General features: G+C 48.2%; 1 protein-coding gene across 1 annotated transcript in view; it reads right to left on the bottom strand.

Moving 5' to 3' along the window:
* Positions 1-4383: 4383 nt before the first annotated feature.
* LOC126147179 (esterase FE4-like) overlaps positions 4384-24366 on the bottom strand; it is a 77634-nt gene continuing 57651 nt past the window's right edge. The window contains exon 11 of the mRNA XM_049915674.1: positions 4384-4744. Within this exon, the coding sequence (XP_049771631.1) occupies positions 4591-4744 (154 nt within the window). The 3' untranslated portion in view covers positions 4384-4590. The remainder of the gene's footprint in view (positions 4745-24366) is intronic.

The following is a 24366-nucleotide window of genomic DNA, read 5'->3' as shown; positions in this document are numbered from 1 at the left end:
AGACTATGTTTGATACTATTAGACTTCTCTCGAACAGGAATGCACTTTTTCCTAGTGCTAGTCTGCCTTTGATGTCCTTCTTGCTTCGTCCGTCAAGGGTTTTTTGCTGCCTAGGTAGCAGAATTCCTTAACTTCATCGAATTTGTGATCACCTATTATGATGTTAAGTTTCTTGCTGTTTTCATTTCTGCTATTTCTCGTTAATTTCGTCTTTATTCGCTTTACTCTCAATCCATATTCTGTACTCATTAGACTGATCCGCCTCCTTAGCTGATTGGTCAGGGTGTCATGCAGAGGGGCCAGGTTCGATTCCCGGCCGGGTCGGAAATTTTCTCTGCTGGGGAACAGGGTGTTGTGTTGTCTTCATCATCATTGACAAGCAAGTCGCTCAATGTGGCTTCAACTGAAAAGACTTCCATCTCGGTGACCGAACCTCCTCAGGTGGGGACTCCCGGCCATCTACGCCATACGATCACTTCATTTCGCTCATTAGACTGTTCATCCCATTTGACGGATGCTATAATTCTCCTTCTCTTTCACAGAGGATAGCAATGTCAACAGCGAATCATATCACTGATTACCTTTTGCTTTGGGTTTTAATTCCACTCTTGAACGTTTCTGTTATTTCCGTCATTGATTTTGCGATATGTAGATTGAACAGTAGGGGCGAAAGGCTACACCTTGTCTTACACCCTTTTTAATCTGAGAATTTCGAACTCGGTGTTCCACTTTTAGTTTTCCCTATTGGCTCTTGTACATATTATATATAACCCATCTTTCCCTGTATCTTACGCGTTTTTTCTGATCCAGGTCGACAAATCCTATGAAAGTTTCTTGATTATACTGTAGTCTTGCTACCATTATCAAACCCAACATCAGAATTACCTCTCTGGTGCCTTTACCTTTCCTAAAGCCAAACTGATTGTCATCTAACCGCTCCTCAGTTTTATTTTCCATGCTTAGTACAGATAAAGTGCTGGGACGGCTTTGGCTGGTGTGCGCGGTAGATGGCGCTACGAACTCCGAAACCAGTGTTGCTAATGTTTATCACTTAAATTATCTGCCCTGGGTCGTCAGATTACCAGATTTAACCTCAAAATACCCTCCGTTTCAAAAAGAAATGTAAACACACAGAATTAAAAACAAACATTTTACTTACCTAATTCCAGTTTCCCGGCCCTGAGTGATGCCATACGCGGTTTCTTATCATTTCTCTCGTCGTTCGCAAGAAACACATCATCCTCCGCATTCTATCCGCTCTTTTTCAGCCATGGATTCCACTGTTATTTTAGTTTTCAGTCGGTTCCTATGAACCGTTGTCAAGCTTTTAGTGGTACTAAGCACTTGTTCTACCAAGGCATTAGAAAAGGGAAGACAGAGGAGGAAGAAGATTAGTTTTGAAAATTTGGAAAATTTGGAATTTTGGATGCAAATTTCAAATCAAAACCGTTCTTCCAGTATACAGTGGCTAGTTCGGATACATCTAATCCAAGTCTCTCATGCTCCAGTACACCATGATTTTTTTCATTTTGAATCCAGGTGCTGACAGTTCGTTAATTTTTGAAGAACGGGAAACTTTTTTATGACAGGGAGGAAGGATTTAACATTGCAGGATTGGGCTACGTTAGGTTCCACTGCGGAAATTATTTAAAAAACGAGAAATGAGAAGTCAAATCATATTTTGAGTTGTGATACAAGCACTGCATTGAAATTCAGGTAACCTCTGCAAAAACTATTATGTTCTGTTGCTGTACTTCAGCGTTGCTTTGAGTCCATTAAATGTTTCCTGTACAGAGATGTTCAAGTATATCTGATCTAATCCAAGGAAGTGCCTTGGATTTGTATGGTCCAATAGCAAAATTGGAGTTGTCTTAACTACAAAAAACTTAATAACAATTAGAACACAGATCCTTCAGCATTTTTTCTACTTCTGATTTCTGTTTATGAAGAAGAGGGACTTTATCTTCAAAAAAGGCATTAAAATCTGTAAGTACGCCTAAAATATACGACATAAATTCCAAATGTGCCAAAGGAAACGCATTATCCATAGGTGAAAGCATATGTTCTGTATCCTAAGATGGACCTTCTATGACAATATTTCTCAGGTAGGCATTAAGTGCGCTGCAGTGCTACAGTACGCTGTCCACACATGATTTGACAGAAAACCATCGATTTGCACAAGGACATAGAATACTGTCTGTTTCAGTACGATAAAACACTTTAAATTCTTTAAATGTCTCTCTCCTGCCAAAGCTACTATTGAAATAAGAACTTAAGTTCCTCAGCTAATCCTAGATGTTTCTTGGAAGTTTTAAGCGTGGTTTTGAAGCAGAAGGGTGAATCATTTGACGTGAGCAATTAAAACATGCTACATGTGGGGAGTCTCTTTTTAGGCTCAAAAAACTGAATGAGGCTTTCCAATCACAACATTTACTGTGTCATTAACGAAGCCCGATGTATGGGAACAGGGACCCAGTCATCTTGGAACACAGCACCACAAACGGGGAACAAACATTGTACAGTACCACGGGGTGGACCTGTTTAGCCAAAATGGTCTCATAAGCCTTCTCAGTAATGTGACCTTGCAGAATAATCATGGAGCACATGGAATCCAGTGATATGGCTGCCTACATCATCACCGATCCTCCGCTATGTTTCACTTTTGGTAGGAGAAATAGAAAATATTATCAAAGCATTGAAGAATAACAAAGCACCAGGAGAGGATGGGATAGTAACAGAAATGTGGAAACTAGGGGGCTTATCCACATGGCAGAAAATTCACAAAGTAATTAAAGACATTTGGACAGAAGGAATCGTACCTAGTGACCAGAAACAAGCATAAAAAAGGAGATAAAATAGGCACCAACAACTACAGGGGTATATCCTTGTTACCAGTAACATACAAAATACTATCTAAAGCACTTTTAAACAGAATAGAGGAACAAGCAGGACATAATATAGGAAATTATCAAGCAGGATTTAGTAGATCATGTGCAAAACAGATCCTTAATTTAAAAACAATTTTGAGAGTGACACCTATACAAAATAAAAATATAATAGTTACTCTGGTAGACTTCAAGAAGGACTACGACTCAGTTGACAGACAAACACTATTACAGATACTTTATGAATCAGTTATAGACGAACACACCAGAAGACATGTTGAACAAACGCTCACAGATACAACATCAAGGATTACGTTTCAAGGTGAAATTTCTGAACCATTCAAAATCAAAACAGGAGTTGGACAAGGAGATGGACTGTCCCCAATCCTCTTTAACTTGGTTTTGGATAAAATAATAAAAACATGCGAAAGTACATTAAAAACAGAGGCACAAAGGGTATAAGCATGGGCCAAAGAAGAACAAATTTGAAGCGAAATGTTTAGCTTGTGCGGATGATATGGCATTGATAACTGAAAACCGAACAGACGCAATAGTTAGTCTTGATCTGTTACACGAGACTGCTGAAAACACAGGGCTAAAAGTATCCTATGAAAAAACCGAGTATATAGAAGACAAACATAATACACAAAAGTTTATGAAAACAAAGTATGGAAAAATTAAAAGAGTTGATAAATCCAGTCCAAACCATTGGACTGGATAACACAACAAATAAAGAAAGAATAAAAAAGTTAGAATTTGCATATAAATTAACACAAAACTATTACAATAAGAAATCAATATCCATACAAGCGAAGATTACACATTATAATTCAGCTATTAGGACAAGCAACATATGGATCAGAAAGCCTAACACTGAATAAGAAAGGCGAATTAAGAGACCTAGAAAAAAGAGATACAAAAATACTAAGAGAAATTCTAGATACTGAGAAAAACAATGAAAATAGATGGATTAAAAGGAGAAATGAAGATTTATATAAAAATACAGAAAAGATCACAGATACAATGAGGAAGAGACGGATAAAATTTTATGGACATTTGGACATTTAAAGAGAATGGAAGATACACGGACTACAAAGAAAATTTTTAATTAGGTTAGTAAGCTGAAAAAAACTGTAGGATGGATAGAAGCAGTAAAGAAAGATTCCAAACAAAATAGATGTTACAGAAGAAATGATAAGTGACAGGAATCACTTCAGGCTACTAATAGAAAACGCAAACTATGAAGAAGATGAGCCAAAACTTCGACCCAAGAGAGTGTGGACAGATGAGCAGAGACGAGCAGTTGGAGAGAAAATGAAGAAGTACTGGGAAGAAAGTCTTAAATTGTATGCGGTCCATAGCAGGCCATATCTTTTCTACACAGTATGTTTCACAGGGGAAATGCACAGCTCACTATAGCAGTCACTACTAGAATTGCGAAAGGAAAGTGAAAAAAAGGCATAAATACGCAGAAAATCCCAACTGTTTATTTGTTAAGTTATAATAGAAAGGCTCATTAGTTACCATTATTTTGGTTAGCAAGGAATGAAAATGATTTACTTGATGATCAAATTAACTTTGTTGACTGTATGGTTGACTTCTTATGTAATATACAATATGAATCTGTTACGCAATTTACTAGGTAGTGTTTGTGGATTTAATTAACTGTTAATTCGCTCTGTTAGTTTTGTTATCATTACAAGATTTACGGCAACAGGTCATGCCAGAAGTTCATGTAAGGCTCAAATAAGCTGGTTCCAGTTCGAAGAGGAGCTGCTATCATCAAGTAGTTGGGCGACGATTCGTCGTACTCTTCCCACGTCACTGTCACAAGTGAACTCTGTTGCGGAGTTGGATTGCTGAAACAAAAATAAATGTAATACAGTCTACAGTCTGATCAGTATTCACAAATGAGTCACAGGTGGCTCGATGGAAATCATCAGATGGACGCGGATCCAGGTTTCAGTTCGGGGGAAGGAAGGAGGCACAGTTTGTTTACTATTTCTGTCTTCCCTTCCCCCCCCCCCCTCCCCTCCCCCTTCAAATATTACGTGCCGTCATTTCAACCTTTGAAGTTCCACAGACATGTTTGATTTTAGTAACAACATTAAAATACATAAAACGTTGCGCTTTGATGTTAATGAATTCTGTAACTCTCACAAAATATGTAAAATACTTTACTGCAATAATTTAACAAAACGTCAAAAATTGTAGTTTAAGAAAAGATATGCCAGAAAATTTGAGAATATCTTACAACTATTTAAAGAACCATAACAGCAAAAAAATCTTCCGGAGATATCGTATTTGGGCAATATAAAATCGAAATGTGCACTCAGATTACTAGTATTTCACTAATCTCTACCACTGTGAATGATGGTCTTCGAGTTATGAGTATACGACAGTGTAAAGGAGAGGAATGTTGTTTCTTTCAGCAGTTTCTGCCTTTCTTCGGGAATTCAGGCTTTCTGTTACTTATCTTTCTTTGTGAAAGGTCTTGACTTGTGTTTCTCCAGTACTGGCAGTTATGTGAATAGCAAAAGCTGTTGGACTTGGCTGTCTGAAAATGTCAGTAACATTGTTCAAAATTTCTTGAACATACTACTGAAAATTTTGCGGCGTTCTAAACTACGACTGTTCCTATACCATATTAATTGTTGTACAATACTGAAAAAACGGTATCTTTTCGAAGTTAGTGTAGTGTTCATATGCATAGGCCGACTTACTAACTCTTTGATAAATTTTATTAATATTTCTTCTGTTGCTGATTACATCCACATCTACATCCACATTCCGTATGCCGCCAACAGGTGTATGGCGGAGCGTACCACTATTAGTCATTTCCTTCCCTGTTCCGTTTACAGAAAGAGCGGGGGGGAAAACACCTCTGTATGCTTTTATTTTCACAAGTCCGTCTCGATCACACAGATTTCTTTACACTTTATTACTGGTTTCCGCATACCGCCATCTTCAGATCTGTTGCAAATATAAATATCGTGTAAGCGACCAGGTTCAGTTAGTTAAGACTAAATCTATGCAGTATTAGTGACGCATGAAATATAAAAATATAAAATATTTATAGCCATGAATAGCAGCCATACATACCGTTAAAATATTCTGATAAAAAGTGTGGTGTCACCGCAAGGCACCATACTTGCTAGGTTGCAGGCTTCAAATAGGCCGCGGTCCGTCAGTACACATCGGACCCGCCTCTGTCGGCGCTAGCAGACCGAGCGCCGCCACTCGGCTGGCCTTACGAGACAAGCTAGCGCACTGGCCAGTTCTACAGCCGACTTTAATAGGAATGGTTCACTTATTGTAGCTTCAGAGATCTCATCAGCAGAGACACTAGTTAGCATAGCCTTCAGCTAAGTCAGTAGCTACGCCCTAGCCAGGCGCCACATACACTTTATGCATTGGCAATTGATCTATATGTGTGAAGCAATCAGAATTGTATTCGCAGTTCAGTCTATAACTCCACTTGTAAATATTATTGTACAAAGTCAAGATCGACGTTCACCGCTGATGCTGAATTAAAGCTAAGTATTTAATTGTATTCATGTCTACTAACTTTCTAATCACCTAAAATGTTCCACATACATCCCGTCAAGTATAGTTCACTGATCCTCACGTCAGCCTACGTGATCAACGAGTGCATTTAATGACCACACCTCGTGATCAGACTAAGAGTCAAATTGCGTGACTCAGCCGGGTCACCCTTTTTCCATGAGGCCCATAGTTCCGCCTCATACACCACAAAAAATCATCGTCAAGTTAAACACGTGAGTACATGGTACGTGCTGATAATACTCAGATTGCGTCAGGTATTTATACAAGAATCTACTGCCAGCAGAGGGCACTTTAGCTAGAGTACCTAGTAAACCAGTGTCGCCAATATAAAGATTACAATGCATTACGCATTGTCTTTAGTTAAAATTTTCCTTTGGCTATATGAGTGAGTAACATTAAAAGCATAGGCTGATATACTATATGTGAAATGGGACTCATACTTGAAATCCATAAAAAGCACAAATCTACACAATACAGGCTTTAGCCTGGTTAGGTAACATACAATCTTTTATGAATGCCAGTATAAATAGTTTAAAAAGCATAAAGACTAAAATGCAGTATACACTGTTTTTAGTTTTTTTAACTAAAGACAGTGCATACAGCGTTTTAATCTTTATATTGGCGACACTGGTTTACTATGTACTCTAGCTAAAGTGCCCTCTGTTTGTACTAAGTTATTCTATAAATACCTGACGCAATCTGAGTATTATCAGCACGTACCATGTACTCACATGTTTAACTTGACGATGATTTTTTATCAGAATATTTTAACGGTATGTATGGCTGCTTGCATGGCTATAAATATTTTATATTTTTATTTTTCATGCATCATTAATACTGTACAGATTTATCTTGAGTAATTGAACCTGGTCGCTTACACAATATTTATATTTACAACAGATCTGAAGATGGCGGTAAGCCAAAACCGGTAATAAAGCGTAAAGAAATCTGTGTTATGAAGACGGACTTGTGAAAATAAAAGTGCCAAAAATAAAATAACTGTGGACTCATTTACAGATTTCATGTCTTCATTTGATAACCTCTTTATACGCCTTCGTCAGAGCCCAAATTTCTCTTGACTTACGCGAACCGTACGTTGGTGGCGGTACAACCGTTCTGCTATCAGCTTCAAATGTCGGTTTTCTGAAGTTTCTCAGTAGCGTTGCTTGGAAGAACGTCACCTTCTCTCCATGGATTCTCATTTGAAATCCCGAAACATCTCCGTAATACTTTCACGTTGATCGAACCCATCTGTAACAAATCTAGCTGCACATCTTTGAACTGCTTCGATCGCTTCCTTTAATCGGACCTGGTGGGGATCCAAAACAATGGATCACTTCTCAAGAGGGGCACGTATACTAGTATTCTATGTGCGATCTCCTTCACAGATGAACCATACTTCCCTAAAAATTCTCCCAATTGAAGTCGACCACTCGGATTCCGTACTACCGTTCCTACGTTTTCGTTCCACGGTTAATCGATGTGGCTGTGTCAAACAGGACACTACTAATGCTGTATTCCAACAATATGGGATTTTTTCCCTCTCATCTGTATCATTTTACATTTTTATACATGTAGAACATGGTGTCATTCATCACAACAACTATGTATTTTGTTTAAGTTATCTTGCATCTTCCTACAGCCACGGAAAGACAACATCACACGGTACACCACAGCAACACGCAGATTGCTGGTCACTCTGTCCGTAAGGTCATTCATCTATATAGATAATAAGAGCGGTCCTATGACTCCTACCTGAGACATTACTGACGATTACTATCTTTGATGAACACTCACCGTCGTCGGGACAACGTAGTGGGTTCTATTACTTAAGAATTTTTCGAGCCAGTCGCATGTTTCGGAACCTATTCCGTGTGCTCGGACCTTCTTCAATAGTCTGCAGTGGGTCACGAGGTCAAGCGCTTTCCGGATATTTAGCTGAATTTCGCACAAGCGATACTTACCAAATCAGTGCTGATTTTTGGATATAAGGTTTTCCATTACAAGGAAATTTATCATAAACAAACTGAAAATATGTTCAAGAATTCTGCAGCAAACCGATGTTGCGGATATTGGTCTGCAATTTTGGATATCCGTTCCATTAGCCTTCTTATACATAGGATTCACCTGCACTTTTTTCCAGTCGCTTGGGACATTGCGCTGGGTGAGAGATTCGTGATAATGCAAGCTAAGTGAGTGGTCAGTGCCGTAGAGCACTCCCGATTGGGAATGCATGCAGACTTGGGCCCTTATTTGTTTGGAACTCCTTCAGTTGCTTCTCTATGCCAGGGGTTTCTATTGCTACGTCCTCCTTACGCGAATGTGTGCGACGGTCAAACGGCGGTATGTTTGTACGATCCACCTGCGCGAATGTTTTATTAAACGCAAAACTTAAAACTACTAATTTACTTTTGCTGTCTTCTACTGTCACACCAGACTGGGCAACGAATGACTGGATGTTTAGCGATTTTACGTAGGGTCAGAATTTTCTCGGGTTCTCGGTAAAACCTTTCTCTAAGATATGACGCTGCTTGTTTTATGCTTCGTACATCGAAATTTTTACTGAAGTACAAATTTCTACTAATTTTTGCCTGTCGACGATTGTGCGTTCCTTATTGAACCGAGTCCAACTGTTTCTGCTTTCTCATTTCCGAATTTTGTTAGTTAACTACAATGGATCCCTTCCCTCCTTAATCCACCTACATGGCACGCACTTATCCAGGGCGTGATTCATAATCAATTTAAACTTCCACTACGTCTATCATATTGGAACTGAATGATGTCTATTTACTGTCTAATTGGGATGTTAAGAACTGCTTATCTGCTCTCTAGCAAAAATACTGTTCTAGGCTTTTTGGTGGATTTATTAACTTCAGTAACCGTCGTCGCTATGATGACATCATGGTCACTGATCCCTATCTCTGTACTGACACTATCGATAGAATCAGACCTGTTTGTAGCTACAGTGTCTGAAATACTTCCATTGTTTGTGGGTTGCCGATCTAGCTACTCAAGTTAGATTTCGGAAAACGTGTTCAAAACTGCTCCACAAGACTGTATGTCTGTACCACCTACAATGAAGTCATAGAAGTCCCTGCCTACACTCTACTGCATCCAACTAATTGGGCACGACCTGGGTATTTACGCGCTACTCAGTGTAGGACTTGTTTGAGTGATTCTAAAACTGTCTCGCCGGAATCAGGTTTCTCGTAAAAACAACCAATATTTAACTTGAGTTCACGTAGGCGTGTTACTCACATCGACATAACTTCACAGTTAGACCCATTTTTAACCTCGATAGACACATTAACTGCAGTGAAGACTCCCCCACCTACGGCTTCTACTAAGTCTTGTCAGTATATGTTCTATGCCTCGCTAAATATTTCAGGTCTTTAAGTTTCTTATTTGAGCCAGTTCTCGGTTCCGAGAATAATTTAAGTTTGACGAGCTTCCAACAGGGCAATCAGTTCTGGAACTTTGTTACGAATACTTCGACAATGTATTGTTAAACTTTCACACTCGAAGTGTCTTTAGTTTGTATGCACTGCGATTTCACTTACTGAGGACTGACTAGCGGGGGTTCATCATAGGATCTCAGACTACTGCGTAGCCTAAAAAACCCCACGTGCACTTAGCAAGCATTCTGCTACCCGAACAGCTTCTTCCTTTGTATATTGCACCGCTGCCTTATCAAGGGGAGACTTACAGTTCTATATCCACATAACGTAAGTCCCAGAATCTTAGACAATACCATCACAAAATCGGCAGAGTCTTTATTTGAGACCCTCCATTCATCTCTAGGCCAAAGGATCCCATCAACTCTGGTTACAGTGCTGCAAATTATGAGCTCTGCTTACAGCCCATTAGCGAGGCCAGCTGTCTTCACTGCTTCTGCCAGTCGCCCATGCGAACTGAGGATGGTGTCAGAACACAACTGACAAACATCGCTGTTGCCGATGTGGTCCACAATGTGCCACAACTTACAGACTACTGCTCCTGCATCGTCCATAGCCACGGGCAGGGCCTACTCCACATCTCCCGGCAGGAGTACGAGAACGCATTGGACTTATTTCCAGCCCTGGACGCTTTTCCTTTCAGGGGCTCCATAACGCACGTAACAGTGGAGATCCTTACAACTATCATACCCCTTCCCTGCGTGTCTGCTAGGCCCCCCTGAAGAAGCTGATACTTGTCAGCTCACAGGTTGGCTGGGCGAGGCCAGATGGCCAACCTCCCATGGACTCTCCGCCTCATGTCCTCGAATGCTTTACGACCCAACACTCTGTGGTGATGGCGGATCACCCGTGTCGAGTACGCTGCAAGGTTCCTCAACAGCAGGGCCCTGGGGCGAAACAAACGATACTTAAAGTATTCTATGCGACACAGCTCGTTCTCCATCTCCACTGAAGCCCAAGACCGCAGCCTGCAGACGGCTTATCACGACCAAGTATATTAAGCTATTTGCGAACTGCAGCCAGCTCCTTCTGTGTCTGCACATGACATGCACACACTCTATTCATCTTACTGCTATGTATAAGGAGTAAACTTTAAAAGCAACCAGAGAATCCTAATAAGTATCTTGCTACTCTCCTGGATGTCACCAACGGAGGCTGAAGCTGACCAAGCTGTGAACAACGGTCACTGGCTGTTCATAATGAACGAATGACAGTTACGCTACAGACAATGTGAATCTACACTTTACAGTTACTAAACTGCGAGACTACACTTCTTAAACATGAAACACACTAACAATTGAAGAATTTACGACAAAAACTATAAAAACATACAGAAAAAACTACACATATAGCTTGTTATTCTCCTGGTTTGTTACCCAACAGAGGTTGTAGCTTTCTATCTAAATCTATGAATTACAACGTAAATCATCTACGGAGAGAATTAAGTCTGCTCGATGTACCTTAAGTGTGAGGTTATTCAAGTATCCTGTATAAATAAACTCGAAAATTACTCTGTGAGATTCTCTATTTATGTACCCACTTCGCTAAAACTTCTTTTTGCCTTTTATTTTGGTTCATTTAGAATCCATTTATTGCGTCCATTGACAATTATAAGACTAATCAGTTGCATATAACACTGATCATTCTATGAAACGTGAGCTTTTCTGACGGAAGCGCCAAAAAACTGGTATAGGCATGCGTATTCAAATACAGAGATACGTAAACAAGCAGAATATGGCGCTGCGGTCGGCAACGCCTATATAAGACCACAAGTGTTTGGCGCAGTTCTTAGGTCGTTTATTGCTGCTGTCGGGGCAGGTTATCGAGATTTAAGTGAGTTTGAACGTGTGGTTATAGTAGGCCCACGAGCGATGGGAAACAACATCTCAGAGACAGCAGTGAAGTGCGAATTTTTCCGTACGACCATTTTATGAGTGTACGTGAATATCAGGTATCCGGTAAAACATTAAATCGCCGACACCGATGCGGCTAGAAAAAAATACTGCAAGAACGAGACCAACAACGACAGAAGAGAATCGTTCAACATGATAGAAGTGAAACCCTTCCGCAAACTGCTGCAGATTTCAGTGCTGGGATATCAACAAGTATCAGCATGCGAACTATTCAACGAAACATCATCGATATGGGCTCTCGGACTCAATAGCCCACACTATACCCTTGATGACCGGACGACACAAAGCTTAACGCCTCGCTTGGGTCCGTCAGCACCGACATTGGACTGTTGATGACTGCAAACATGTTGCCTGGTCGGATGAGTCTCATTTCAAATTGTATAGAGTGGATGGACGTATACGGCTATGGAGACAACATCATGAATCCATGGACCCTGTATGTCAGCAGGGGACTGTTGAAACTTGTGGAGGCTCTGTAATGATGTGGGGCGTCTTCAATTCGAGTGCTACGGTACCCTTGATACGTCTAGACACGACTCCGACAGGTGACACGATCCTGTCTGACCACCTGCATCCATTCATGTCCATGTGCATTCAGACGGACTTTGGCAATTCCAGCAGGACAATGCGACAGCCCACACGTCCAGAATTGCTACAAAGTGGGTCCAGGAACACTCTTCTAAGTTTAAACTCTTCCACCGGCCACCAAACTCCTCTGAAATCTGCATCATTGAGCATATCTGGGATGCCTTGCAATGTACTGTTCAGAACAGATCTCCACCCGCCTGTATTCTAGCGGATTTATGGACAGCCCTGCAGGATTCACGGTGTCAGTTCCCTCGTGCACTACTTCAAACACTAGTCGAGTCCATGCCACGTCGTGTTGCTGCACTTCTGTGCGGTCACGAGTTCCCTACACGATATTAGACAGGTGTACCAGTTTCTTTGGCTCTTCAGTGTATTTGCTGATGGAATCGATAAGCCACATTCCTTTTTGCGGAAATGTCTTAGAAATATAAGGTTTACCATTTTTAGTTTTTCTTTAGTTGTCTGTCCTGGTCTGATAATGCAAGAAAAACGGGATAATTTTTTTTTCCAAATGATCACTATCTACGAAAATGTTATCGAACAAGATTCTATTACGTTACTGTGCCCGACTTGAAAAAATTGCTACTGAAATCAGAGTGTAACAGCCAAATAATGTTTCTTGTAGATTATTCTTGTGTGACAGATAGTTGAAGAGACAATCTAGATTTGTCACGAACAGCTGCAAGTTAATCAAGTTTACTGTTAAATCTATGTAAAGTATCCTGCAGTAACAACTCACAACCACATGCTTTTTACGTATGTGCCACTTGTTTCAACTTGCACGTGTGTGGCATTTTTTTTTCATATTGACTCACATGAAAACGATTCTAGCTCACAACTACTCACATTTAAGTTTTCCAAGCCTATAATTTCTCTCTGTTCAGAAAATGTACATTTGTCTTTTAATTAAGAATTTTGCTGATCTTCGAAACTAATAAGAAGCTCATTTAATTTGTTTTTCAACATCTTAGTGCTCTGGTGAAACCTTTCTTTTTCTGAAAATTGTCCTATCCTTGTAAAATATATTAACTTATTCTGTGTGTATGTGTATCAGAGCTATTTATTTTCATTGCAATATGATGACATAGCCTATACCATTGTGTGACGATTCCTCGATAAATAAATAAATATACTGTGATCCTGTTTTGCTTTGATTTCGCGATTACCTGTCTGAAAACTGGCTCTAATAAAAAACTATGCCTCTCTGGCTCCATTAAACACAGGGAATTTTCCTTGTGCCTATGACCATCAGACACATCCAGCAAGACACTTAGCTAGTTTTTTCTTTCTCCTTCTATTCAAGTGCAGAACATGGCCAGTGTGTCCATATCCCAAGTGCAGCAACACGTACAGCAAAGATATGACTTTGCTGTACTCAATAATAACCCCACTAGTCCCATCTTTGTTTTCTCAAGCGGCAGAGAGCTAAGTCATCGTCTGTCATGGAGATGCAAAAGCTACACAAACTCCAGTTTGCTTTGTTATCTTGATACCTTTGATCGATCTTGCACATGTGTTGCAGCGTGGTGTTCTAAGTGGATAGGCTGTTTCCTTCTCAACCTACTATGAGCAACACATCTTGTTCTTCAAAATATTTCCAACAGCGCCGATGTTTTCTGTAACCTAGCTATGTCTAGTATAGGTTTCAGGATATTTGTAATTTGATACTCTACTACGTTTCCTGTACCATGCGGAACTCCCACCACTGCTACGTAGAAGATCGCCTTCTTTCTTTCTAGTTGCTTTTATTTCCCACCTAACCTTAATGTCGTTTCTTTGGGTGTGCTGCCCCCTAGTTTGTTCTAAAGAAGACTGAGGCTCATTCACTTTTGTCTTAGATAACACGTTAAAGGTGTCTTGTGATGTAATTTCTTAGACTTTCCCGGCGATTTGATGACAAATCGTGGAAATCGGGTTTTCTGCCGGATATCAGCGTCTTCCAAACACAATATTTCGACGTCATTACTTGACATCATAATCAGGTGTTCGCTGAACTGGCTGCTTGCTGGACCGGGTCGCATAATTATGCCTGCCCGGTGCCCGGTGTTCTGTTTGCCGTTCCCTAGTCGGTCCGCGTCCGCGGGTCGCGCTATCCTGCCGCTCTAGGTGTTCCCTATTCCGTCCGCGCCCACTCTGGCCGCCTCCAAATGCGGTCGTGGCCTTCTGGTGTTCCCTTCTCGGTCCGCACCCGCGAGTGGCGCTCCCCTGCCTCTCTGGACGTTCCCTACACTCGAGTTAGCGATGCAGTGCAAGCAGGACCGTGCTACTCAAGCGAAGGGTGTGGCGGATCGCCGCCAGGCGGGACGGGCTCTGGCGACCGAGTCCGCCCCGTCTGTGGCCCCATCCGGCCCCCCACGTACGACGACGCAGCAAGCGACAACGGACCACGAGACGGTATATTCTAGGGAAACAGGCCCGCTCACAGCGGCGCAATTGTACGTCATCCTGCACCGAATGTCACGGGATACTGATTACCGGGAACGAGCAGTCGACGAACGAGCTCTCCACTTGTTCCACCAGTACCTCAAGTCACTCGGTTGCGTGGTAAATGAAAAGGAACGAGTACCGTCGGGAGCCCTGACAGGCGTGTTGAATACAGACGACACTGTTCTGCCAGCAGCGGCCCCGATGAGTGTTGCGCCACCAGTCCCAGTTCCAGAAGAAACTGGTGCACTGCTGGCTGCCACTCCAGTCTCTTCCAGTGAAGAGGCCACAGATATACCGGAAACTGTACCACCAGGCGTGATGAGAGAAGACGTCACCGTCCTGCCACGTGACGACACTATCGTAGAGGCCAACCTTGGCGACCTGCTCGAGGCGGAAGCCATGGCAACACCGCAGCCCTCCAGGAAGAGGCCGGCAGCAACAGAGGAGGACGACTCCTCCACATTCTCTCAGTCTGTTTGCAGGAGAAGCCAGAAGCAGAAGATGGCACACGACCCTGCTCCCACTGAGGCAGCCCAGGCGCCAGACGATGGGTTCACCGTCCCGAAGCGGCGGCACACTGCTCGGGCCAAACGGCTCCAAACAGTGCAGCCGCTCCCGACGACGAACTCATTCATCGACATCGACGAGCCAGAGGCCATGGAGGCCACTGAGCCACCCAAGAGGCGGGAACCCGCCCCACCACCGATAACTGTCTCATGGACGGACACTTACAAGTCTTTCCTTGATAAATTTGAGACATTTGCGTCCGCTGCCGAGGTCAAATTTGTCGGGCGAGACCTGTACTGGGTTTCGACCGCCACCATGGATGACTACCGAGCAGCCATGAAGATCATTGACACCGACAAGCTACACTGCTTTACGCATAATGCGGAGCCCGTGAAACAGCTGAAGGTGGTTTTCCGCCGCCTCCCGCTGGAAATGGGGCCCTCGCACCTCAAAGGACAACTGGCGGGGCTGGGCTACATGGCCAGCTCCCTGACCATCATGAAATCGCCCAGGACGAGGCGAGACATGCCTCTTTTCCTAGTTGTCCTCCCGGACAACTTCGAAAACCGAAAAATCTTCCAGCTGCAGATGGTGGCTGGAAGTGGAGCCACTCAAGGCCAAGGGGAGGCGCGCCCAGTGCTTCTCCTGCCAGGGCCTTGACCACGTGGGTCGCCACTGCTCCATGCCGGCCCGCTGTGTCAAGTGCGCCGACTCCCACCAGAGTCGAGACTGTACGAAGAAGAGAGAGGAGGCACCAAAGTGCTGCAACTGTGCGAGCCACATGTGGCGAGCTACAGAGGCTGCGGTGCATTCCGCCGCCGCCCACGGCAGAATGGACGATCAGCACCTGCCAGGAAGGTGCAACCTGGCACCAGCTACGCCTCCGCCACCAAGGGGGAGTCCGCTGAAGCCACCACGAGACGACAAGCGGCCTTCACGCCACTTCCGCCACGGGACTCGAATGAGACCGCACCATCCACCGTGCCTGGCTCGTCAGCCCCACAGGCTGACTCCCAGGCCGACCACCACCAGGGTGCACGACGCACTGCCCGTCCACTCCACACTCCCGCGACGCAGGCTGCTGGGCGCGCGGTCCAGCGAACGGACGTGACGGCGACGCCGCGCCCGGCCGTCCCCGCGCCCGCCGATGCGGCTGTACCTGCACCATCAACAGGACCAGGAGCCGCAGACCTGGGAGCCCTTCTGGGCTCTCTCTCTGCCCTGCTCCAACAACTGCGCATGCTAGTCACGGCAGTCACGGAGGCCCTCCAGGCTGCTACCGTCACCATGAAGCCGCACCATGTATAATCCACTCATCCATGGACTGACCGTTTGCGACTTCAACGCAAACAGCCTGTTCCCCCAACAAGGTGAGTTTCGCCAAATCATGCAGGACGAGGCCATTGACCTCTGCCTGGTCGGCGAAATTCACCTTAAACCTGGGGTCCACGTACGTGTAGCAAACTACATTCCTGGAAATGGAAAAAAGAACACATTGACACCGGTGTGTCTGACCCACCATACTTGCTCCGGACACTGCGAGAGGGCTGTACAAGCAATGATCACACGCACGGCACAGCGGACACACCAGGAACCGCGGTGTTGGCCGTCGAATGGCGCTAGCTGCGCAGCATTTGTGCACCGCCGCCGTCAGTGTCAGCCAGTTTGCCGTGGCATACGGAGCTCCATCGCAGTCTTTAACACTGGTAGCATGCCGCGACAGCGTGGACGTGAACCGTATGTGCAGTTGACGGACTTTGAGCGAGGGCGTATAATGGGCATGCGGGAGGGCGGGTGGACGTACCGCCGAATTGCTCAACACGTGGGGCGTGAGGTCTCCACAGTACATCGATGTTGTCGCCAGTGGTCGGCGGAAGGTGCACGTGCCCGTCGACCTGGGACCGGACCGCAGCGACGCACGGATGCACGCCAAGACCGTAGGATCCTACGCAGTGCCGTAGGGGACCGCACCGCCACTTCCCAGCAAATTAGGGACACTGTTGCTCCTGGGGTATCGGCGAGGATCATTCGCAACCGTCTCCATGAAGCTGGGCTACGGTCCCGCACATCGTTAGGCCGTCTTCCGCTCACGCCCCAACATCGTGCAGCCCGCCTCCAGTGGTGTCGCGACAGGCTTGAATGGAGGGACGAATGGAGACGTGTCGTCTTCAGCGATGAGAGTCGCTTCTGCCTTGGTGCCAATGATGGTCGTATGCGTGTTTGGCGCCGTGCAGGTGAGCGCCACAATCAGGACTGCATACGACCGAGGCACACAGGGCCAACACCCGGCATCATGGTGTGGGGAGCGATCTCCTACACTGGCCGTACACCACTGGTGATCGTCGAGGGGACACTGAATAGTGCACGGTACATCCAAACCGTCATCGAACCCTTCGTTCTACCATTCCTAGACCGGCAAGGTAACTTGCTGTTCCAACAGGACAATGCACGTCCGCATGTATCCCGTGCCACCCAACGTGCTCTAGAAGGTGTAAGTCAACTACCCTGGCCAGCAAGATCTCCGGATCTGTCCCCCATTGAGCATGTTTGGGACTGGATGAAGCGTCGTCTCACGCGGTCTGCACGTCCAGCACGAACGCTGGTCCAACTGAGGCGCCAGGTGGAAATGGCATGGCAAGCCGTTCCACAAGACTACATCCAGCATCTCTACGATCGTCTCCATGGGAGAATAGCAGCCTGCATTGCTGCGAAAGGGGGATATACACTGTACTAGTGCCGACATTGTGCATGCTCTGTTGCCTGTGTCTATGTGCCTGTGGTTCTGTCAGTGTGATCATGTGATGTATCTGACCCCAGGAATGTGTCAATAAAGTTTCCCCTTCCTGGGACAATGAATTCACGGTGTTCTTATTTCAATTTCCAGGAGTGTATGTTTGCTACTGCAATGACAGGCCAACAGCCGGCGGTGGCACCGCCATCTATGTACGTGCATCACTCAGGCACCACCCAGTGCAACTTCCGGACCTGGCAACCCTGGAAACCACTGGGGTGACGATCACCACGACAGCCGGGCAGATCACGTTCATGGCAGTATACAGGCCACCACGCGGACAGCTCCAGGAGTCGGACGTCGACGCGCTGCTGACAGTTGGGGGGAGGGTGTTCATTGCGAGTGACTTCAATGCGAAGCACCTGGAATGGAACTCCCGCCTCACGAATGTCAGTGGCCGCCGACTTTCCCGCGCTGCCGTGAGGAACGGCGCCCTGATCCTGGGCCTACAGGAGCCCACAATCTACCCAGCCAGGGGACGGCCGGAAGTGCTCGATGTCGCAGTCATAAAAGGCATCGGGCACCACACAACGGCCTCCACACGGTGTGCACTGTCGTCAGACCACCTGCCGGTGGTCTTCGACATAGATGTCGCCGGAGGCACGCTGCCACCACGCCGACAGACGTACCAGTGCATGGACTGCGAGCGCTTCCAGGAGATAGTCCTGGAATCGATAGCGGACACACCCGATCCCGACGCAGTGAGCGCGGACGCCGCTCTGCGTTTCCTCTCCCGCCAGCTACTTCACGCAGCCGACGCAGCCACCCCCCCCTCCCCAACCACAGGGGCACAGGGACTTCTCCCGAAACCTACCGCCTCCGATACGGGAAGCAATCACGGAGAAGAGCAGGCTTTTCTGGGAGTGGCAGCTCACCCGCCAACCCGCGACGAAGCGACGCCTCAACCGCATGTGGAGAGACATCAAAGCAGCAGCTGAGGTGCACAGGAACAGCGTGTGGTCGGCCTTCGTCGCCTCCCTCAACCCAGAGGACGGCAGCATCTGGTGCACGGTGAAGTCGTTCCTGCGCCGACGACAGCACAGACCACCAATACTGGTTGGGCAAGACGTCGTCTGCAGCTCAGACGGCAAAGCAGGTGTCCTAGCTGACCAATTCGAATCGTAATTCACCCTGGTGGACGACAATCTGGATGAAGACCACATCCAGCGGGTAGCCGAACAACTCCCGGTGTTCCTGGAGGCAAGGGACGACGGGGACGTCATCAAAGCCATCTCCGTGGCGGAGGTGGCCGCACAGCTGAAGGCGCTCAATAATAGGAAGGTTGGAGGCGCTGATGGGGTCACCAACCACCTGCTGAGGAGCCTTACAGCAGGGGCCCATCCGCTGCTGGCGGGTATCTTCAACCAGGTCCTTCGCTCAGGTGTCTACCCCTCTGTGTGGAAACATGCAGAGGTGGTGGCCATCCCAAAAGCGAACAAGGACCCACGTGACGCTGCCAATTACAGACCCATCAGTCTGCTACTGGACCTCTCCAAAGTGTTCGAGCGCCTCTACGCCAGGCGCCTGCTTCGCCACGTGACAGCAGATGGAGTGATACTGGATGAGCAGTTCAGCTTCCGGAGGGGTCACTCCACGGTCCATCAGCTCATGCGGCTGGTGGAAGAGGCCATCCGCGCCCTGGAGACGCGGGAATACCTTGGGGCGGTGTTCCTCGATGTCTCCAGGGCATTCGTCTCCATGTGGCACGACGGCCTCGTGTACAAACTTTTTGTGCACGGGGTCCCGATGTCGCACGGGGTCCTACTCCTGTCGTATCTGGCCAACAGGACTTTCCACGTCCGCCTGGATGTGGGGACATCCATGCACTGACCCATCCGTGCTGGAGTGCTGCAGGGGTCCGTTCTCGGCCCACTGCTCAATTCCTTATTCACGGCCGACGCTCCGCGATTGGCGCCGGTGAAGTTGGCACTCTACGCCGACGACACGGCGCTATTCGTGCGGAGTATGAAGGCAGTAGAGATGCGCCGCCTGCTCCAGCGTGGATTTGAGGACCTTGGTGCGTGGTCGACGAAGTGGCGCCTGAAACAGAATGCGGCGAAGAGCCAGGCAGTGGTGTTCACACGAAGACCACTGCCACCAGATTTTCCGCCAGTCACTGTCATGGGAAGCCCCGTCCCATGGAGCAGGACTGGCCGCTACCTGGGAGTCATTGTCGACCAGAAGCTAACGTGGAAAGCCCACATCGAGGACGTCAGGGGCAGAGCAATAGGGCGCCTACACGTTCTGTACCCTCTGCTCATCCTGTCGTCTGCCTTGCCTCCCTACCACGGCATCACGCTGTACCTGGCGCTGGTTCGTCCAGTGCTGGAATATGCGGCTGTGGTGTGGGGCAAGGCAGCCGACACACACATCAACAAGCTGCAGAGGGTGCAGAACAGTGCGCTCAAGCTCGCTCTGCGCCTACTGAGGCTCTATTCGACCCCTCGGCTACACCGCCAAACTGGCATCCCCTTCCTCCGCGACCGATTTAAACAATCGGTGTGGCTCTTCTATGAGCAGACCGTACAGTCCGACAATAGGCTCATTAGGGACTTGGGCCATCCTATTCACCACACGCCAACCACGCGTTGGCCTGACCTGTCAAGAGATTAATATCTCGTGGCAGAGAGAGGACAACTCCACCAAAGTAAACACCTGAGGCCAATTCGTTCCGTGATGAAGCCACTATACAGATACAGGATTATGCAGGATCAGCAGTGTATGCTTAGCCTGCTCCCAACACAGGTCAGGGCAGACCCGTATGGACAAGTGACAGTGACAGTGACAGTGGACGTTCCCTACTCGAGTGAGCGATGCAGTGCAAGCAGGACCATGCTACTCAAGTGAAGGGTGTGGCGGATCGCCACCAGGCGGGACGGGCTCGGGCGACTCAGTCCGCCCCGTCTGCGGCCCCATCCGGCCCCCAAGTACGACGACGCAGCAAACGACAATAGACCACGAGACGGTATATTCTAGGGAAACAGGCCCGCTTACGGCGGCGCAATTGTAAGTCATCCTGCACCGAATGTCACGGGATACTGATTACCGGGAACGAGCAGCCGACGAACGAGCTCTCTACTTGTTCCACCAGTACCTCAAGTCACTCGGTTGCGTAGTCAATGAAGAGGAGAGAGTACCGTCGGGAGCCCTGACAGGCGTGTTGAATACAGACGACACTGTTCTGCCAGCAGCGGCCCCGATGAGTGTTGCGCCACCAGTCCCAGTTCCAGAAGAAACTGGTGCACTGCTGGCTGCCACTCCAGTCTCTTCCAGTGAAGAGGCCACAGATATACCGGAAACTGTACCACCAGGCGTGATGAGAGAAGACGTCACCGTCCTGCCACGTGACGACACTATCGTAGAGGCCAACCTTGGCGACCTGCACGAGGCGGAAGCCATGGCAACACCGCAGCCCTCCAGGAAGAGGCCGGCAGCAACAGAGGAGGACGACTCCTCCACATTCTCTCAGTCTGTTTGCAGGAGAAGCCAGAAGCAGAAGATGGCACACGACCCTGCTCCCACTGAGGCAGCCCAGGCGCCAGACGATGGGTTCACCGTTCCGAAGCGGCGGCACACTGCTCGGGCCAAACGGCTCCAAACAGTGCAGCCGCTCCCGACGACGAACTCATTCATCGACATCGACGAGCCAGAGGCCATGGAGGGCACTGAGCCACCCAAGAGGCGGGAACGCGCCCCACCACCGATAACTGTCTCATGGACGAACACTTACAAGTCTTTCCTTGATAAATTTGAGACATTTGCGTCCGCTGCCGAGGTCAAATTTGTCGGGCGAGACCTATACCGGGTTTCGACCGCCACCATGGATGACTACCGAGCAGCCATGAAGATCATTGACACCGACAAGCTACACTGCTTTACGCATAATGCGGAGCCCGTGAAACAGCTGAAGGTGGTTTTCCGCCGCCTCCCGCTGGAAATGGGGACCTCGCACCTCAAAGAACAACTGGCGGGGCTGGGCTACATGGCCAGCTCCGTGACCATCATGAAATCGCCCAGAACGAGGCGAGACATGCCTCTTTTCCTAGTTGTCCTCCCGGACAACTTCGAAAACCGAAAAATCTTCCATCTGCAGATGGTGGCTGGAAGTGGAGACACTCAAGGCCAAGGGGAGGCGCGCCCAGTGCTTCTCCTGCCAGGGCCTTGACCACGTGGGTCGCCACTGCTCCATGCCGGCCCGCTGTGTCAAGTGCGCCGACTCCCACCAGAGTCGAGAGTGCACGAAGAAGAGAGAGGAGGCACCAAAGTGCTGCAACTGTAGCGAGCCCAGATTCTGGGCCCACAGGAGCCCACAATCTACCCAGCCAGGGGACGGCCGGACGTGCTCGATGTCGCAGTCATAAAAGGCATCGGGCACCACATGACCGCCTCCACACAGTGTGCACTGTCGTCAGACCACTTGCCGGTGGTCTTCGACATAGTTGTCGCCGGAGACACGCTGCCACCACGCCGACAGACGTACCAGCGCATGGACTGCGAGCGCTTCCAGGAGATAGTCCTGGAATCGATCGCGGACACAACCAATCAAGACACAGTGAGCGCGAACGCCACTCTGCGTGTCCTCTCCCGCCAGCTACTGCACGCAGCCAACGCAGCCACCCCCCTCCCCCCAGCCACCCTCCACGCAGCCAATCCGCGATGAAGCGACGCCTCAACCGCATGCGGAGAGACATCAAAGCAGCGGCTGAGGTGCACAGGAACAGCATGTGGTCGGCCTTTGTCGCCTCCCTCAACCTAGATGACGGCAGCACCTGGCGCACGGTGAAGTCATTCTTGCGCCGACGACAGCACATACCACCAATACTGGTTGGGCAAGACGTCGTCTGCAGCCCAAACAGAAAAGCAGGTGTCCTGGCGAACCAATTCGAATCGTCATTCACCCCGGTGGACGACAATCTGGATGAAGACCACATCCAGCGGGTAGCTGAGCAACTCCCAGTGTTCCTGGAGGCAAGGGACGACGGGGATGTAATCGAAGCCATCTCCGAGGCAGAGGTGGCTGCACAGCTGAAGGCGCTCAATACTAGGAAGGTCGGAGGCGCTGATGGGGTCACCAACGACCTGGTGAGGAACCTTCCAGCAGGGGCCCATCCGCTGCTGGCGGGTATCTTCAACCAGGTCCTTCGCTCGGGTGTCTACCCCTCTGTGTGGAAACATGCAGAGGTGGTGGACATCCCCAAAGTGAACAGGGACCTGCGTGACGCCGCCAATTACAGACCCATCAGTCTGCTACCGGCCCTCTCCAAAGTGTTCGAGCGCCTCTACGCCAGGCGCCTGCTTCGCCACGTGACAGCAGAAGGAGTGATGCCGGATGAGCAGTTTGGCTTCTGGAGAGGTCACTTCTCGGTCCATCAGCTGATGCGGCTGGTGGAAGAGGCCATGCGCGCCATGGAGACGCGGGAATACCTTGGGGCAGTGTTCCTCGACGTCTCCAGGGCATTCGACTCCGTGTGGCACGACAGCCTCGTGTACAACCTTTTTGTGCGAGGTTCTCGACGTCGCACGGGGTCCTACTCCGGTCGTATTTGGCCGACAGGACTTTCCACATCCGCCTGGATGAGGGGACGTCCACGCACCGACCCATCCGTTCTCGACCCCCTGCTCTACTCCTTATTCACAGCTGACGCTCCGCGCGTGGCGCCGGTGAAGTTGGCACTCTACGCCGACGACACGGCGCTATTCGTGCGGAGTATGAAGGCAGTCAAGATTCGCCGCCTGCCCCAGCGTGGATGTGAGGACCTTGGTGCGGGGTCGACGAAGTGGCGCCTGAAGCAGAATGCGGCGAAGAGCCAGGCAGTGGTGTTCACACGAAGACCACTGCCACCAGATCTTCTGCCAGTCACTGTCATGGGAAGCCCCGTCCCATGGAGCAGGACTGGCCGCTACCTGGGAGTCATTGTCGACCAGAAGCTAACGTGGAAAGCCCACATCGAGGACGTCAGGGGCAGAGCAATAGGGCGCCTACGCGTTCTGTACCCTCTGCTCAATCCGTCGTCTGCCTTGCCTCCCCACACGGCATCACGCTGTACCTGGCGCTGGTTCGTCCAGTGCTGGAATATGCGGCCGTGGTGTGGGGCAACACGGCCGACACACACATCAACAAGCTGCAGAGGGTGCAGAACAGGGGGCTCAAGATCGCCCTGCGCCTACCAAGGCTCTATTCGACTGCTCGGCTACACCGGCAAACCGGCATCCCCTTCCTCCGCGACCGATTT

The sequence above is a fragment of the Schistocerca cancellata genome, chromosome 2 (genome assembly GCF_023864275.1).
Source record: "Schistocerca cancellata isolate TAMUIC-IGC-003103 chromosome 2, iqSchCanc2.1, whole genome shotgun sequence".
Taxonomy (NCBI): domain Eukaryota; kingdom Metazoa; phylum Arthropoda; class Insecta; order Orthoptera; family Acrididae; genus Schistocerca; species Schistocerca cancellata.
Note: the sequence above shows the minus strand (reverse complement) of the source record. Positions and strands in the feature narration are given on the sequence as shown.